The sequence below is a fragment of the Pogona vitticeps genome, chromosome 1, assembly GCF_051106095.1.
Source record: "Pogona vitticeps strain Pit_001003342236 chromosome 1, PviZW2.1, whole genome shotgun sequence".
Classification (NCBI taxonomy): Eukaryota; Metazoa; Chordata; class Lepidosauria; order Squamata; family Agamidae; genus Pogona; species Pogona vitticeps.
In genome coordinates this window covers 34,450,011-34,467,900 of record NC_135783.1, presented here as the reverse complement: position 1 = coordinate 34,467,900, position 17,890 = coordinate 34,450,011, and the positions used below count along the sequence as shown (strand labels likewise).

The window sequence follows — 17,890 nt, the reverse complement described above, 5'->3', positions numbered from 1 at the left end:
CTAAGGCTTGGCGGAGGCACACTTGGATACGTGTCCTTCAAACCCGGCTGTATGCTTTGCATTCAGCCACACCTATTATTAAACATAGACTCGCGCGCCCCCCACCCCGTGTCACACCCATAATAGGCTAATCATCGCTTTAATCAGCTCGCTTCCTCCCCCCCCCCGCCACCGCCGCTTCCTCCCCCCCCCGCGCACCTAGAGCCACGTGATTAGAGTTGAAGTTTGAGGGCTCTACTCTCCTCCCTTTCCTGGTCGCTCCTCTGCGCGCCTGCGCACGAGCGTCAGCTGAGGAGGCGCCGACGGCTTCCGGGTGGGGTTGGCAGTCAAGTTGGCCAGCCAAGCTGACAGGCCGGGGTGGTGGTGGTGGTTGCCAGTTTCCGAGAAGGTGGGAAGAGGAGCCCGCTGGGCGCCATGGCCTGCGCGCTCGTGCCTTTCTGCAGCTTCCAGGACCTGGAGTCGGCGCGGGACTTCCTGTGTCCGCATCTCCGTCAGGGCGGCGCTGGTGGCGGCACGGGAGGCAGCAAGGAGAGTGGCGGTGAGTGCAAGCCGGTCCAGCCTCCCCCCACCCCCACCCCCCCAGCCAGGCTGCCACGGAGGTGGCGGTTCGTAGGAGAGAGAAAGAGGAGAAGGCAGAGAAATCAATGCCTTTCCGCCCCCTGGACTCAGGCAGGTGGCTTCTCTGGTGGAGGAGCGTGGGGGGGGGGGAAGGATGCAGGTGACAGATGGGCTCTTGAGGGCACCTGGGGCTGTAGGGAGTAGCCCCTGTGACAGACAAGACTGTCACCCCGTAAGGGGACTATGGGGTGCAGTGGCCTCAGTGGTACTGCTAGCTGAATTTCTGTGGTTTAGGGGCTATGGGGTGCCTGCAAGCGGGGTTGAGTTCCGTCGTTTTCGCCCCCCTCTGCCCTTTCAGGAAAACGTGAATGGCCCCCAGCAGTTTTCACGGGATGATGATCAGGATTTCGGATGGAACCTCTTTTTGAGGATGTTGGGAGGGCAGCCTTTTGTGAATGGCCCCATCCTGTTGTGACGTGTGTCGTTTGCATTGGTAGTATGGTGAGAGGCCTTTTGAGGAACAGCAAGATAACTCCATACAGAGGTTGTCTCTGTTGGTCATTCTGGCTTCAGAGAGATCACTTGGTCATCCTGACAAGACCCAGTGCTTAGTGTGTTGTGTGTGATAGATTGTGCAGGTCATAAATATTGCTATCAACACATGACTACAGACTGCGCTCATAAACACATTTGGGACTAGGACTGATTGAACTCAAGGGGATCTGTTAATAAGTAAGGTAGTTCAGAGTTATACTGTTAGGTGATAGCTTTGAACATGTGATCTTAGTGGGACTTCTGAGTAAATAGATACAGTTGTTAGAACAAAGAAAATGGAAAGTGACCTTTTTTAGTACTTTTTCTTGCAACTTCTAGCACCTTGAGATGGCTCAAAATTAGTGCTGTAATTATCATGCTGCCTTAAATATGTCATTCACTTGGAGAGTCAAACTGACTCTGAACTGAATCAATTGAAAGCGTCTTGAACAATTTAGCAGTCCAGTCAAATGTAAAATAAAACTCACAAGCTCGAACTAAGTCATTGTTATCACGTCCTCAGAAGCTGGGTGAATGTCTACATTTTACCTTAGTGCCAAAATGAGGGAGGGCATTCTGTAACTGGAGTGCCACTGTTGAGAAGGCCCTCTCCCATGTCTCCACATAGTATATATCATCCAGTAGTTGGACTTATTCTTCTTCAGCTCCTTTGACAGATGCTCAGACTTTGACAAGATTATATAGGAAGAAACGCTCCCTTGGCTTTCAAAATCCCTTGAAGCCTGTGTAATGTGTCTTCTGTAGGGTCTGTACAGCAGTGTTTGCTTTTGTATTCCACAGGTTCTGTATCATTGTAACAGTCCCACATGGAGTGCATTGCAGCCATCTAAACAGGAAGATGCTAATGAGTGAACTGCTGTGAGCATTTTGTTCCACTCCGGGAACAAATTGGTATGCCAGTCAAAGCTTTCCAAAAGCATTCCAAGGCACTGAGGCCGTGTAAGCCTCCAGTGACAAAGATAATCTTCATTAAGGGAGTATAACTCCATCCAGAACAGGATGCCTATTATTCAGTTATTGCAATTAGAAGCTATCAATCCACAGAGCTTCAGCCTCATCTATTGATCCTTAATACACTGTATAGCATCTATGCACCCTTACTTGACTTCAGTAGCAAGGAGAGATAGAGAGAATATTAATTATATTGATCTAAAATCCCTGATGGCCTTGCCCACTGGCTTCATATAGGTGTGAAATAGCAACTGTGGGCAATATGGAGCCCTGTGGCACCCCTCAGCTCAATACCTGTGGAGCTAAACAAAACTGCCTAATGTAGAACTCTGTAGCAAGCAAGTAAAAGCAAAGGCACTGTGTCCATTGCTGCTATCAGAAGTTGTTAAACCTTCTAGGACTGATTCCATTCTCTGAAGAACACAGGTGTAACTAAGCTTTTCTTTGCTTTAATTCTTAGAGGAATAGCTGTATTAGACTACTGCAGCAGGAACGTCAAACACTTCTCAAGCTAAACCTTACTTTGGCATATCTGGTGGACTTTCACATCTGGTGAAATAGACTCCAGTCCATAAAATCTTAATGCTGTAATAATTTTTAAAAGTCTGTAAAATGCCACAAAACTTTTGTCTGAGAAATAGTTATTTCGCAGATTGATTTTTAAAAAATTAGTTGAAACTTCTCTGTTTAAGTACTGGAACAAAGATAAACATGAATGGCTGTTGGAATATTATGGTGTGAGGCAAACCAATGGGTGAAAGGGGCAGTGAGGTAACACTGGCTCCTGACATGCTAGCAGAAGGAATGGAATGGCCCCAGTTCCTGTGAAGAATAGAAATAGTTCTGGTTGCAGAGCTTAATCCCCTTCCACCTAATCCCAGAACATAAGCTCCATGGAAGAAAGCAGTTCCATCGTTTTAACCCATCAAATTCTGAGTCGTTGTTCATGTGTAACCCATGTAGCTGTGAGGTTATTTCTAACTAAAAAGGAACATAGAATAGCTCCAGTATCCCCCACCATTGGTTGTTGGCTTGGACTAATGAGATTTTTCAACTGAAAGGTCACAATTTCCCATTCCTCTCTTAAAGTTTGTCCCTCTTGTAAACTACAGACAGTTGTTGCTACAAATGCATGGATTGAACAGTATTTTGCATATGAATGATCAATCAGAATGGATTAAAAGATGAAATTGTTCCCTTACGTAGGACTTACGTTTTGGGACTAGGTGAAAAAGGGATCATGTTTTTGCAACCAGAGTGGTTTTTATTCTTTATAGGAAGTGGGGCCAGTCCATTCATTCAGCTGGCATGTGAGGAGCTAACAAGGGAAGTAATCCCTTCACAGTGGAGTTGCAGATAGTTTAGGTATACATGAATATGGGGTCTGTTTCTCTAAACTCTTCAGTGCGGGCATGTGCTCACTGAGAGGATTTTTAGACCTCATTAAGCTGTTGCAGCAATAGCAACATTCTCATGACACATAACTCACAAGTTTTATTTGGTACTGTATAATTTTTGTAGTCTGTAGCCCCCTTCATGTACTGTAAATGTTTTTCAGCCTGCATCTGCAGAATTGTGCTACAACCACTGAAAGCTTACACAAAATAAAACCTCCTTGTTTTCAAAATGCCAGAAGAATCTTTGTTCTCTTCAGTGCTGCTTTTCTTAGCTATACTGCTCAGAAGTAGCCAGGAGATGATTAATCATGGCGATGGGAGTGTCCTTTTTGGGATTAGAACATGGGGCCCTGATGAGAAACAGGTCTTTTTCTGTTACTTGAAACTAGACCATCTAAAATACTACAGAGTTTTCTTGGATTATCTTTCCCTCTGATGCTGTGAGCTTTGATGTGAACACCTTTTCATTAGTGTTTGTAGTGGACAGAGTGATGTGTTAAGCCTCAAGAAACCTGGGTTCAAATTCATGCTCACCCATGGAAACTAATTGGGGGATGGCACTAGTAAAATAACTTGTTGCATGTCTTGTAAGCTCAGTCAAGATCACCATAACTTGAATGTGACTTGAGAGCACATGAAAGCAACATCTTTGTGCTCAGTTTATTAATATGAATTGTTGACTTGTGTACTGCAAATACAATGTTGATATTACAGGTATGTGTTAATTGTGACCAGGTGATATTTGTAATGATTTAAACTTTGACATATTTTAAGTGAGTTGAAATTGAATTAATGTTATGATGTATTGTAATTGTGAATATTTCTAAGATAATCATAATAGTCTGTTCCAGAAAAAGCAACAAAGTGTCTAGTGGCACTCTGAAGGTTTTATTTGGCAAAAATGTCTACACATCCCTTATGCCAAATGAAACTTTTAAATCTTTTAAAGTACCTCAGGGTTTTAATTGTCATTGTAGTTATTGCATTTATTTCTTTACATAAATAGCTTTGAGCATATGAGCATCGTGGCGCAGTGGCTAAAACGCTGTACTGCAGCTAAAACTGTGCTCACGACCTGGGGTTCAAATCCCAGGTAGCCGGCTCAAGGTTGACTCAGCCTTCCATCCTTCCGAGGTTGGTAAAATGAGTACCCAGCTTGCTGGGGGGGGGCAATGTGTAGCCTGTATAATTAAAATTGTAAACCGCCCGGAGAGTGCTTGTAGCGCTATGGGGCGGTATATAAGTCCAATAAATAAATAAATAATATGTTGGGGGAAATGTATGCAAGTAAACTGACTGTGATCATAACTAGTCAAGTGACTATTTCTAAGGCAAGAATAGTGGAAGAGTCGGTTGCCAGAAGATGTGCAAAATGGTTTTGAGAAAGCTTCACTGAGAAGGTGAGCCTAAGGAAAGATTTTAAAAGCTACATTATATTTAAGCTTTTTCCATTTGACCTGCCATTGTAGCAATTTAAAACTGCAATAAAGAGTCGCCAACATAATAAAGTCAGCTATTAAATTAACTGTTTGCTATTTCTATTTATTTATTTAACTCATATGCCACCCATACTATTGGGTGGGTTACAACAATTTAAATAAATGAAAAAGATAAAACAATTAAAATACAATTAAAATACAGTGGTGCCTCGCTTAGCGATTGGTTCGTTTAACGATGTATTCACTTAGCGATGAGGTTTTTGGAGCGATTTTGCGCTCCGTTTAGCGATGTTCCCTATGGGGAAATTTCGCATAGCGATGTTCAGGACCTTGCCTCGCTTAGCGATGACAGTTTTAGGTCCCCTGTTTCACTTAGCGATGTTCCGTTTTTGCTATTTTTAAAGTGTGTTAAAATGTTCAAAAACGGTTTTAAATGCTTGGGATCGTTAGTGCACCTTCTAAAACCTTTGCAAACTTAATTTGGATTTGTTCTGACTCTTCGTTAATTTTTGGTGAATTCCCCCCCCCATTGGAATGCATTGAACTGCAGGTGTCTTAAAAGGTTCAAAAACGGTTTTAAATGCTTGGGATCGTTAGTGCACCTTCTAAAACGTGTGCAAACTTAATCTGGCTTTGTTCTGACTACAGTGGGGTCTTGACTTGAGAACTTAATCCGTATTGGAAGGCGGTTCTCAAGTCAAAAAGTCTGTAAGTCAAGTCTCCATTGACCTACAGTGCATTGAAAACCGATTAATCCCGTAACAGGCCGTTTTTGTTCCATTTTGTTTTTTTTCTGGTCTGTAAGTCAAATCTCAGTCTGCAAGTCAAATCTAAATTTTGCGGCCAGAGAAGTCTGTAACTCAAAAAGTCTGTAAGTCAAGCCGTCTGTAAGTCAAGGGTCCACTGTATTTCATTTTTGGTGAATTTTCCCCCCATTGAAATGCATTGAACCTGATTTTGACAGCTGTCAAACCTGCAGTTCAATGCTTTCCAATGGGGGGAAAATTCACCAAAAATTAACGAAGACTCAGATCAAAGCCAAATTAAGTTTGCACACATTTTAGAAGGTGCACTAACAATCCCAAGCATTTAAAACCGTTTTTGAACCTTTTAAGACACACTTAAAATTGCAAAAATGGACATCGCAAAACCATTGGAATGCATTGAATAGGCTTCAATGCATTCCAATGGGGGAAACATTGTATCGCTTAGCGATGTTTCCTATGGGGATTTTCGCTTAAGGATGGTAATCCATTCCCATTGGAACGGATTAACAGGTTTTCAGTGCATTCCTATGGGAAATGGTGTTTCGCTTAGCGATGTTTTCCCATAGTGATTTTTTTTGGGAACCAATTAACATCGTTAAGTGAGGCACCACTGTAGAGTGCTCTACAAATTGCCATCAGGACCCACAGTTGATATTATTTCAATTAAAAACTTTCTGGAACAAGAAGGTTTTGACCTGGTGCCGAAATGTCAAATTATGCAGCATAAGTTTCAGTGCTGTTTCAAATTTCATGGTAACTGTAACAAAAACATCCCTGTAGGGGTTATTGCTGTAATAAAGTCTTGGAAAGTAACCGCAGCTAAGACTATGGACAACTGGATTTTCCCACATGCTGGGTGAAATCCTGTTGCTTAGCATAATACAGTGGTGCCCCGCAAGACGATGTTAATTTGTTTAGCTGAAATCGCTGTCTTGTGAAAACATCATCTTGCGAAATGCGGTTCCCTATTGGAATGCATTGAAATCCGTTTAATGTTTTCCAATGGGGAAAAATCGTCGTTGTTTTGCGCAAATCGCCCATAGAAAAACCATTTTGCGAAGCGCGGATCAGCTGTAAAAATCGCTTGTAAAAATCACTGTCTTGCGAAAAAAGGTCCCGAAAACACCCATTTTGCGAGTCGCGGACTCAGCTGTCAAAATCGTTGTCTTGCGAAAATCAGTCCCCCCCCAAAAAAACCCCCCGTCTTGCACGGTCCGAAACATCATCCAGCGAAAATTGCCCATAGGAAACACTGTTTTGTGAAATGCTATAGCAATCGCAAAAACTCATTGTCTAGCGAATTAACCATTTTGCGAGGTAATTGTTTAGTGGGGCACCATTGTATATTGCACTAGACTAAGTCCATTGAATCACTGGGGATTTGTGAGTCAACTTCTCCATAAATTCAAATGGGTTTCCTTTAGTTGTGGTTTACTAAGCTGAATTACAGGATTTTGGCCATTGAGTAAGCTGTATTTAAAATGGAGGACCTGCTTAATTTGTACTTTTGTAATTTTGCTCCTTACTTTGATATTGAGGAGAACCAAAATGTGCTAATTAACATTCAAACTAGATCTGGACTTAATGCATTTGTATGGAAGTTTGAAAAGAAAATGAGATGAACTGGTAGATAACTTAAAGCTTTCTTATGCCTTCCGCTGCTTTCTTTTCATAGTCAGAGTAAATTATGAATGGCCTTTATAATTTTTCAGCTGCAAGGGAGTATAGTTTTTCTGAACATCAGAAGAGGTGGGAAGAGGTAGATAAACATCTGTTGCAGACTTGCTTTGCAGCAATTTTTGGCTTAATGTTACTTAGCACAGGTAGCATGTCATTTAAAATAGGTGAAGAAAGTAAAGGGTTTTTTTGTTATGTTCCTATTTAAATCTGTTTGCCTGTACAACAGAATGAAACAGATCTATCAGAGTTCTTCTAGTTCTGCTTTATTAAGTTATGTGTGAACTAGAATGCTTCTAAATTTAAGTCGTAAGTGAAAATGAGAAATTGATCCTTGTAAACATGGTGTTTACGAAGTGCCTGAAATAAGTGCATAATCAAATTTATTCTGGTGATTATGTACAAAGGATGAGTGACTCACTTTGCACTGACTAGGGAAACCTTTTCATTTCAATAAATAGCCTTTATGTGGCAGTTTTATAACTAAGAAACACACGTGTGTGACAGCTTCTTTTAGCTATAGTGTTTGCTTCAAAAATGTCGTAGTCACTGATAGTGCTCATAAACTTCTGTTTAAAAGATATAAACAGGATTTGTTTGGACTTTGTTCGTATTCGAATATCATCTTTTCTTGAACGCAGTCCTTTGTGTACCTGATGGAGCACTGGGAAATATGGCAGAATAGTTTTAGTGTGGTCCAGCTTGTTGTCTAGTTGTATGGGCCTGCTAGCTATTGTCTTCTTAAAACTGATGTCCTCTATAGCAATAATATGTATGATGTAAGAAGAAAAAGCTATAATACCAGCAGAACAACATGTTGTGAATGGTACTAAAGTAACTTCGGCAACATGTGGCAAGTGCTTTTTTTTCTCCAAACTAGAAGTGTTTCCTGCTTTACAGGTATCTGTTAGTATTAAGCACTTGTAACATACTAATTACCTAAAGGGGCAAACAGAAACCTAAGAAGCCAGATGCTTTTTAGTTTAACTTTTAAAATAGCTAGCTGTTGGAGTAGGTAATGAAAATGTCTTAAGAATCCTTTTGTTCTTCAGTATTTTCTTCTTATTTTCATTATGAATTTGGGAACCACAGGAAAGTGATTCAGAAATTATTAGTTATCCCCAGAACACAATCTGACAGTTGCATTAAAACAGGGATGAGCTTGGACAATATTCTTGAGTTAAAAGACAGCTGCCTATGGATTCCATGCACTGAGATTCCATAACAGTCACATAATTTAGACCAGGAGTTGTCAACCCCCCGTCTGCGGCCCAGTGCCGGTCCGTGGGCTTGCTGGAAATGGGCTGCGGATATGGATCTCCACCCCCCCATGCGCGTTGGGCATGTCACGCTCACGTGTGGGAGGCTGTCGTGTGCCTGTGTGAGCGTGACACACCCACTGCACTCGCGTGGGGGTGACCCTGCCCTCCCCCGCACATTGGGCTTGCTGCCCCCAGCCGGTCCGCGGCCCCGAAAAGGTTGGGGACCGCTGATATAGACGGTCCATGCGCAAACTGATTGAGAGGGTGGTAGATGACCAGTTATAAGTCTTCTTGGATGACACCAATGGTCTTGATCAATTTCATTTAGGTGTTCAGGCTGCAACCAAGTTTGGTTGCTGTGTTTGATGACTTGTTACCGTAGGCTGCCTGGAGGAGTGTGACCCAGTTGGTTCTCCAGGATCATGACTCCCCTGTTCTGGCCCATTTGTCCTTGTTGCCGGTATTCTTCTAGGCCAAGTTCAAGGTGTTAATGTTGACATACAAAGCTCTGAATGGTTTGGGACTTTGCTACCTATCAAAACATCTCTCCCTCAGAACTACAACTCATCCCACCTGCACCTGCCAATCCCTGATGTTGCGGGTGGCCACCCCAAGGGAGGCCAGGAAGTCTACAACTAGGAACCAGGCCTTCTCCGTGGTGGCCACTTCACTATGGAATACATTACTGGTGGAAATGTGTCAGGCCCCCATCCTCCTCATGTTTAGAAGGCAAATAAAAACAGTGCTCTTCAACCAGGCTTCTGAGACTCATCTCCCTATTTAATTATTGTTTAATTTATGTTATTGACAACCTTTTGATATTTATGTACATATGTCTATTTATGTAGGTGGGCTATTTTCTGTTTCCACTTTTTGTTTATATTTTGTTGTAACCTGTAGTGGTCTGACACTAGATGAGAAGAATAGAAATTGATTAACTAAATAAATAAATAAATATTGCTGAAATATTATGGCAACAGCAGGAGTTCTTCATCATTTTCAACCTGTACATTAATTATGCCTAGAAGGATATAACTTTATATGAAGCAGGGAGGGGGAATTGAGAAAGAGTGTGTTGTCTTCATGGGTGTTGGCAAACATCTTGTTTTCTTGTTGCCAGTCTGTTTTTCTGAAATTGATAGGTTGACAAATGTTTGCCCAAAAAACATGACTAATGTGGGATAGATTTGAGTTGATAGGTCATAGAGTGGTGCATGTTGGGTTTATAGTGTGATACGTGCTCAGTGACCACTGCTCATACATTTCCTACATGGTCAGGTAATGAGATGCAGCAGTTGCAGAGTCTGGATAATCTGCAGAGCTGACTTAATCTGCCTTTAGCCTTTTTATTTGGAAGTTCATCAGCTGAGAGTTTCTAGCATACTGCTTTTGAAAGTTCCAATTTTATTTTCTAGAGCTACCATTGTACTTTACCATTGTATTGACAGACATTCAAATGCAATAGCTCATTTCAGCATAGTAATAATGCCTTTAATTTCTTTTTTCCTTTTTCCTAAAATGTGTTTTGTATTAATTTTAGGTAAACCACCAAACTGGGAAGAAGATGGTTGGGGGGCCTGGGATGAATCAGAAACACAAGAACCTGTAAGCCTTTTGTATTTGTTTTTACTGTCAATTTTGCCTTGTACAGATAAAGTTTTGCTCCTTCTCAGAATAATTTGCACAATCCATTGAATAAGATGTTCTACTCCAATGCTTAAACTTTTAAAGTTTTATTCACACTTTCAGTTTGGATACTGATTACCATGAACTTCCCCTTCTGTTATTGGTATAGCTAGGCTTATTTTGTCAGGTTAAAACATCTGTAACTTGCCTTTGCATTGGTGCCATCTTATGGTGCAAGTTCTGACCAGACACTGAGTGTAGTATCAGGACTGTTAGATCCTCTCTCTTCCCCTGCAGCCTTTGGCTGATAACTAACTCTGGAAGGATTTGGAGTCCTCTGAAGCTGGATTTTGAGGCACCTGGGGGCTTATATGGGGATGGGGGAAATGCCCAAGCAGGTGCCTTACCAGTAGATACGCCCCCATCATAGTTAACAATAGGAAAATCAAATCAGCAAACTAGAAATAATTTAAATCTTTGTGAGCAGTGGAAATTTCAGATGTTTTCACTTTTCTACAAAACTTCAAGTCACATAACCTAATTTATATTTTTTCCTCTCTTTTTAAATTGCATTGTATGTTTCATCAAAGCAGTATATACATTGCACATAACATTAATGTTTCTAAAAACCACTGTACACAGGATGAGGAAGAAGAATCAGCTTCCAAGACACAGGCAAGTTCCTGGCTTCAAGACTGTGTTTTATCTTTGTCGCCCACAAATGATCTCATGGTAATAGCTCGTGAGCAGAAAGCTGTGTTTTTTGTTCGTAAGTATGTTGTATGTATTTTAGATTTTTGCTGTTTTATCATTACTGTCACTAGCAGTTCTCAAGTGTTTATAAATTGTTTTTGGATTCTCAGATGATTTTTAAATGAATCTGAAGTTGTTAAATAACTAGATCTCGTTATGTAATCAACATCTATTGTTACCTTCTTACGACTTCCTTTTTCTTTGAGGCTTACTTAGAGCCATGGCCTGTGATAAATCATTGTGTTTCTGTATTCAACAAGAGAAAAATAGGCTCTACTTTTAGCAGCTTTTCTAGTCAAAAGCAAGTACTGCAGTCTTAGCATTGAGGTTACTATTACTTTTTATACTTTTATCCACAGGAAGTACTAAAATAAGCAACTGTCATTCTTTCCTCATTATTTTCCTTCTCTGCTCTTAATACAATTTTGATACATTGAAGTATTAACCTCCTTTTTACATAATGTTAGAATATAGTTACCAAGCAGATGAGTTAGGTGGTTGTACATTGTTAGTATCATTTGAATTTGTCTGTAACATGGTCATTTGTAATGTGCTGTCAGGTGGCTTCTGAGTTATGGCAACCGTATACATAAATGACCTCAAACACTGTATTCTTCAAATTAAAAACAGGACCACACACTAATGGTTATAAAGCATTTTGATGTTAAAATAGTACTTATTCCATTCTGAAATTTTAATATCATGGGCACTATAATTTTTTTAACAAAAAATCCCCTTACTGTTTCTAGTGCTTTGAAAAACTGAAGATAAAAAGAGGACAGTTGTCTAGATACTCATGTAGTTATAATACTGATTGTAAGGTGAATACTGCAGATAAAAATCTATTTGTACTCTGAGCTTCTGGCTATATTCTGTTTGCTATGCTAAAACATCCAAAAGGCAGGTGCAGAAATGTTTTTGTGGATCATTTTAGTTGTTTAGTACCATATTAACAGAAAAAACATACTTTGGGAAACCAGCTTCGTGATGGGCAAATTTTTTCCTTTTAAATGGTGATTTTTAGTAAAATACATTGAAAGCATAAGCATTTTTTGTTTAATTGCAATTTAATATATTAAAAGGCATTGACCATTAATACTTTTCTCTCCTTAGCAAAATGGAAACACAGTGAAAAGGGGAAAGAAGAAATGCAATATGCTGTTGGCTGGAGTGGTTCTTTGAATGTTGAAGAAGGGTAGGTATGGACCCCAGACTGTGTTGTGATTGAGAATGTCACTGCCTTTTATCTCACTGTTAGTCTGTAATCAGAAATTATGCATATGAAGTCACCTTTATGGTGAGTAAGATCATTGGACTGTCTAGCTCAGGATTGCCTGTTGCAACTTATGGCCTCCATATTTAGTTAGTGACAGAGAACTGAGGAACCACATGAAACTATGTCACCGTTCCCCCATCAAGACTACTTTCTACATCACTCAGCCATGCGCCTCCTGCTGATCCTAAGATGAGAGAATTCAACAGATACGGGGAGAAGCTATGAGTCTTGACTGAGAATGCTGCACTCCTTAACACATCGTCCAGTCTACTTGACTGAGTGTACTCTGGGGAGCTCAAAGTAAAATGAAGACCCCCAAGATTGGCACATAAACCTAGCATACCAAGGCTTGCAAGATAGGATAGTACCACTCCCATAATTTAAAAAAAAAACACCACTCAGTAGTTTGGTAGCGGCTAGAACTGGTTTTAGTATGACACTCTCTCAGCCAAAATTCAGACTGTTGTTTGAAATGTTATTTGTATTTTATTAAAAGAGAAGGGGGAAAAAAGGGAAGTTTAAAAGAATAAAAGTGTAAAAAGAACAAGAAAAGGTTACTAAAAGGAACAATTGTGATTACAGCATTCAAGAAGAAACTCACTAGAAAATAATAAAATTCCATTTACCCTATCTGACTTGTAACTAAGCAGAGAGATGGAGTAGTTCTGGGGCATTCTCCAAGAGCATTTCCCAGCATAGCTTTGTAAAGTAGTATGCAGAGGCCTACTAATTGCTCTTAATTCTCTTTATTCTACAAGACAAAAGGCAGCTTTTCTTACCCACTGGCTCTGCATATGTATTTTTAAAAGGAAGCAAAATGACTCAACTCAGGTTAGGGGTTGCAGCACAAGTTGTTAGAATCCTCCATAGAAAATAAGCATGGAAGTATCGGCTCCTCTCAGTCCTCCTTTGAAGTTACAGTAGAGAAGTGGAAGGTGCGAACTGTCTGTTTACCATTTGATCTCTGGTTAATAAGTTAAGTTTCCATACCCTTGCAGACACACAGAAGAGTCGAGAAACTGAATTGTATATCTCATATTCTACAAGTCCATAATTTCTTCACAATTCAGTTACAACTCTCATCATCCCTCAGCTATAGCTTTTCCTCTTCAGCCCTTTTCCTATCCTTCTGGTCTTAGAAGGGCTTTCTTTCTTCTTTAATGATGAACTATGCACAGTTGCACACATTTATGCAGAGAAATCACTGTGTGAGTGAGAATGAGACTCTTGAACATAATGCACAGTATTGCATGGAACGGTTGTGCCAGGAGAAACTACCCCACATCAGACATGGGGATCTTACACCTGTGGTGGTCTGCGCCGCACTTAATTTTGGGCAGATCTCCCCAACACAATTTCAGCCAGCCATCTCAAACTCTTTGTTTGCACGTTTCATACATTTCCTGTCAAGGTGACTTAGAGTATCTTCAGATCAGTGATTTTTCTCATCTTCATGGTGGAGGCAGGGGGTACAATGCTTGTTACATCTCTACGTTTCTCATTTCTCTTGTTTCATACTCTTCATATGCAAATACCTCATAAGGGATACAACCTGTGAGATGCTGTTCTGATGTTATCCTCTTCTTCCCTTTTCCTATCCTTCTGACCTTAGAAGGGCCTTCTTCTTTAACGGTGAACTATGCACAACTGCACATATTCTTGTAGAAACAAATTTGTTTTTAGGAAAGTAGAATCTTAACTCTTCTACATTGCTAGAACCCAACGCTTCCATCTCTTACCAATCTCTGGTGCCTCTGTTATGTACTAAATGGGTGTGTATATTCAGTAGCTTACATTTGTGCAGTGTTGTGTAAATATGACAGTTTGTGGGAAGATTAAAAGCCATATCATAAATTGGGGGGGGGGAATGGAGAGAAGCTGCTTTATAAACAAAAAGTACTCAAGTATGTGTTTGTAATAGGATGCTAAGGAACTAGATTTAATTGTTAAGCATTCTGGTTTGGAGCCATGTATATGGATGACTTAAGCCAGACTCTTTGTACCAGATTTCAGACAAAAAAAGCACCAAAGTTGTCCAAACAGTAGGTAGTTTCTAATGTTATTTAAAAGATGGTTTTGTGCTTCATGTGACAGAAACAAATGGTTTAATATCTCTGTGTTATTTTTGTCTCTAGTGAATGTGTAAGCAGTGTATTGTGCATTCCACTGGCAAGTCAAAAGAGGTGAGAGTAACCTTTTTTTAAATGAGTTAGAATTCTTGAAAGAAGTGGGGTCTGCCTTTATATACTATGATCATGATATCATCAGAATAATGGAAGCTGGGTTTTAGGAAAGACCTAACACTATTCTTTTTGGTTTCTGTTTTGTGTAATACAGAAGCTCCACAGGTCGACCTGACTGGACCTGCATCGTTGTAGGCTTCACCTCTGGCTACGTTCGCTTCTACACAGAGGTGAGTCACTGGTCACTGTGAGTTGCCTGCTTGCTAAAGACTGGTATGAATATCACACATTTCCTAGACCGAAGTAATCTGCATTATTTTGAAATTTTAGCACATAGACTTTTTTATGAGTATTCTGTAAGGGCCAGCTGTTAATTAGATTAGTATTTGTGCACATTTAAAGAACCATCAGATTTTTGAAACAATGAGTTCTATGCAAGAGATAATGTCAGGAAAGTGTAATGTGTAATCATAGAAAATTTGTGGTTTGTAGCCTGACTTGTAGACATGTTTTGCTCCTCCCTCCACAAAGCAAGGAATAAAAGTTTACATTTGTTTTACCACTTTTTAGAATGGAGTATTGCTTTTGGCACAGCTTTTAAATGAAGATCCTGTCCTGCAGCTTAAATGCAGAACTTATGAGATTCCACGCCATCCTGGAGTTACAGAACAGGTAATATGACAGATACATAAAATCATTATAGGGTATAGTGCAGTCTCACCTATATTAGTCCTTCAGAGCAGAACTGACTTTTAACAACTGTCCAGATGGCTCATGTAACTAAAATTCAGTAGATCTGTGAAGACGCAGTCCATAACCATAATAAAGAGATAGGGCTATGTGTTTATGTCTTCGCCCTGCTCCATTCTTCTTCGGCAAATCAGCTTTGCATACTTTTCTTAGTCCTTGCTCATTATTGTTTCCACCACCCAATGGCTGAAATCCTGTTTTTAGAGACCATGTTGATTCTCTGTGCTTCATTACATTTAATAAAGGTGAACATATATTGATAGTTGCAGAAATTCTGCTCCATGTTAGGGACTGAGTTCAGGTTCTAATCTTGCAACAGAAGTGGATGCAGGTAACCTCCTTGGTTGGGACCCTAGTGTCTGCTTAGAACCTTTAATCATAGAATCATAGATTAGTGAAGTTGGAAGGGGCCTATAAGGCCATCAAGTCCAACCCCTAGCTCTATGCCAAACAGATTAACATATATACAGTTGCTTACAAACTTATTTGCTTACTCCTTTTCTTTTTATTCAGAATGAGGAGCTGAGCATCTTATACCCTGCAGCAATTGTGACAATTGATGGTTTCAGCCTATTCCAGTCCCTCCGTGCTTGTCGAAATCAAGTAGCAAGAGGTAGGCTGAAGTTCGTAGCCAATTTCAATACATTTGTAAGGCTTCCAGTAGTGAAGAGGTATTTAGCAGTTTACTGTTTTTAGTAAAATCTGAAGCAATGCACTTTGCATATTAGAAAGAAAGATGTATGTATTAATTACACTTGTATCCTGCCATTGCTCTGTTGGCTTGAAGTGGCAACATTCTCCTCTTCCCAACATTATTCTTACAACAACTTGTAAGGTAGGTTAGGCTGAGAGAGAACAACTGTCCCAAAGTTACCAAGTGATTGTTACAACTCATCGGAGCCATGAATTTGGATCTCCTAAGCTCTGGCCTAGCAATCTGACCTTTTAAAACTGGTAACTTGACAGCTAACATTAAAATCACCAGACTCCAAAGCAGGTCCACTTCAGAAAATAATTTCTTCCTCATTAAGTGGCATGTTGGGTGTTGCAGTTCAGCAATACCCAGAGGGCCACACATTCAGTTATCCTAGTTATATTGTGAAAAAAAAGGCTTTAACATGATTTATTTCCAAGACTGTGGTGTTAATTTCTTGAAACAGAAACACCTAAGTATTACAGCATTTGGAAGGCTAATTCATTTATTGTGACACAAACTACAGTCTATTTCTCACCGTATCCCAAGAGTTGAGTGTGGAAATCCTGCAGATTGCTAAAGGCCATGTCAACCTGAATGCTGAATCCTGAACAGATTTGAACATGATTATTGATTGCCAAATGTACTTCACCATATTGTCTGAGGAGTAATGTACCTAGCCAATCTGTTCATGCCTACTTAAAAGCAAGTCCTTTTATGTTCAGTGTGATTTATAGGTAAGTGCCTTAAGGACTGTTTAATATTTAATTTAATATTTTGATTTATCTTTGGTTTGGTGATGAAATAATCAAACGCACAATACAATTTTCTTTAAGGTAAAAAAAAATATTTCCTGAACTTTTATCAGTTTGACAGTGCATATTTATCAACATTGTTTATTAGCTGATCTATAATAGTTTTATGTAATCTCTCTCTCTTTTTCTGTTGAATCAAACGGGCAGCGGCTGCTTCAGGCAATGAGAATGTTCAGCCACCCCCGTTAGCCTATAAGAAATGGGGCCTACAGGATGTGGACACTATAGTTGATCATGTTAGTGTTGGTAAGTAGTATGTTGGTCATCAGTTTTATACGAATGGTCATTTTCTATGAGTCACTGTACAAACATAGCAGCTCATAGAACTAATGGATAAAAATACAGGCATATGGCACTGCAGAGAACTATGGAAATTGTAATCCAAAATAAGTTCCGTATTTTTCCGTGTATAAGACAGTCCCATGTATATGACGCCCCCACTTTTCTAATCCAAAATTAAGAAATCTAAGTGGAGCTTAGCAAGGGTGGGAGGGAAGGGATCAAAGCGCTGCAGGATAGCTTTGATCCCTGCTTTCCCCTCCACTAGTTTTTGTTCTCTCCTCAGCTTACTTCCATGTATAAGACGACCGTCAATTTTTAGTCTAAAGATTTTAGACAAAAGTATAGTCTTATACACTGAAAAATACAGTATCTTTTCCATATTCTGAGCTGAACTGTTTGGATTAGAGTTGGGATAATCATAATTTTAACGAATATGAATATCCCTGGCCCAGGTGTCCTGGATCCCTCAGCACACCTCCCGGGACCAACCCATCCATTTATGGGTTGCAGTGCAGCACTGGGATCCTGCTCAGAGTGCCAATCTGTGATGAAGCCCAACTGCTGCTGCTTTGCCTTTGTGCGCTTCTGGCCACTCCAACCAGGGGGTGGGAGGATGAGTGTCCCCACTCAGCTGCCGAGTTAACAAATATAAATATCCCATCTCTAGTCTAGATTCTGGCATCTGTGGAAAACACAACTGACGGTTTCCTTGCAGGACCTAACCTTAACTCAATAACCAGTTGCTGACAGATCTAGCATCAAGTATTGAAAGACTACTCCAGGGGTTTTCAGAGCTGATCTTTTAGTGCAGTCTTTTGGAATTTCTTTATAGAATTAGTGAAGACTATTGTATGTGTATGCTACCTTTGTTGTGCTATCAGTGAAAGGTCTGCTTTTGGTTTAAA

The 17,890-nt window shown here is 40.1% G+C and overlaps 1 protein-coding gene across 2 annotated transcripts in view; it reads left to right on the top strand.

The window, feature by feature from the left end:
* The first annotated feature begins 301 nt into the window (after nt 1-301).
* Nucleotides 302-17,890, top strand: part of RAB3GAP2 (RAB3 GTPase activating non-catalytic protein subunit 2) — a 57,886-nt gene continuing 40,297 nt past the window's right edge. The window contains exons 1-9 of one of the 2 annotated variants that reach the window (XM_072990462.2): nt 302-538; nt 10,147-10,211; nt 10,875-11,001; nt 12,099-12,180; nt 14,397-14,444; nt 14,599-14,674; nt 15,015-15,116; nt 15,708-15,807; nt 16,851-16,949. In XM_072990462.2, coding sequence (XP_072846563.2) covers nt 415-538; nt 10,147-10,211; nt 10,875-11,001; nt 12,099-12,180; nt 14,397-14,444; nt 14,599-14,674; nt 15,015-15,116; nt 15,708-15,807; nt 16,851-16,949 — 823 coding nt within the window. In that variant the 5' untranslated portion in view covers nt 302-414. The remainder of the gene's footprint in view (nt 539-10,146; nt 10,212-10,874; nt 11,002-12,098; nt 12,181-14,396; nt 14,445-14,598; nt 14,675-15,014; nt 15,117-15,707; nt 15,808-16,850; nt 16,950-17,890) is intronic. The other variant, XM_078382966.1, reaches the window with a different exon arrangement.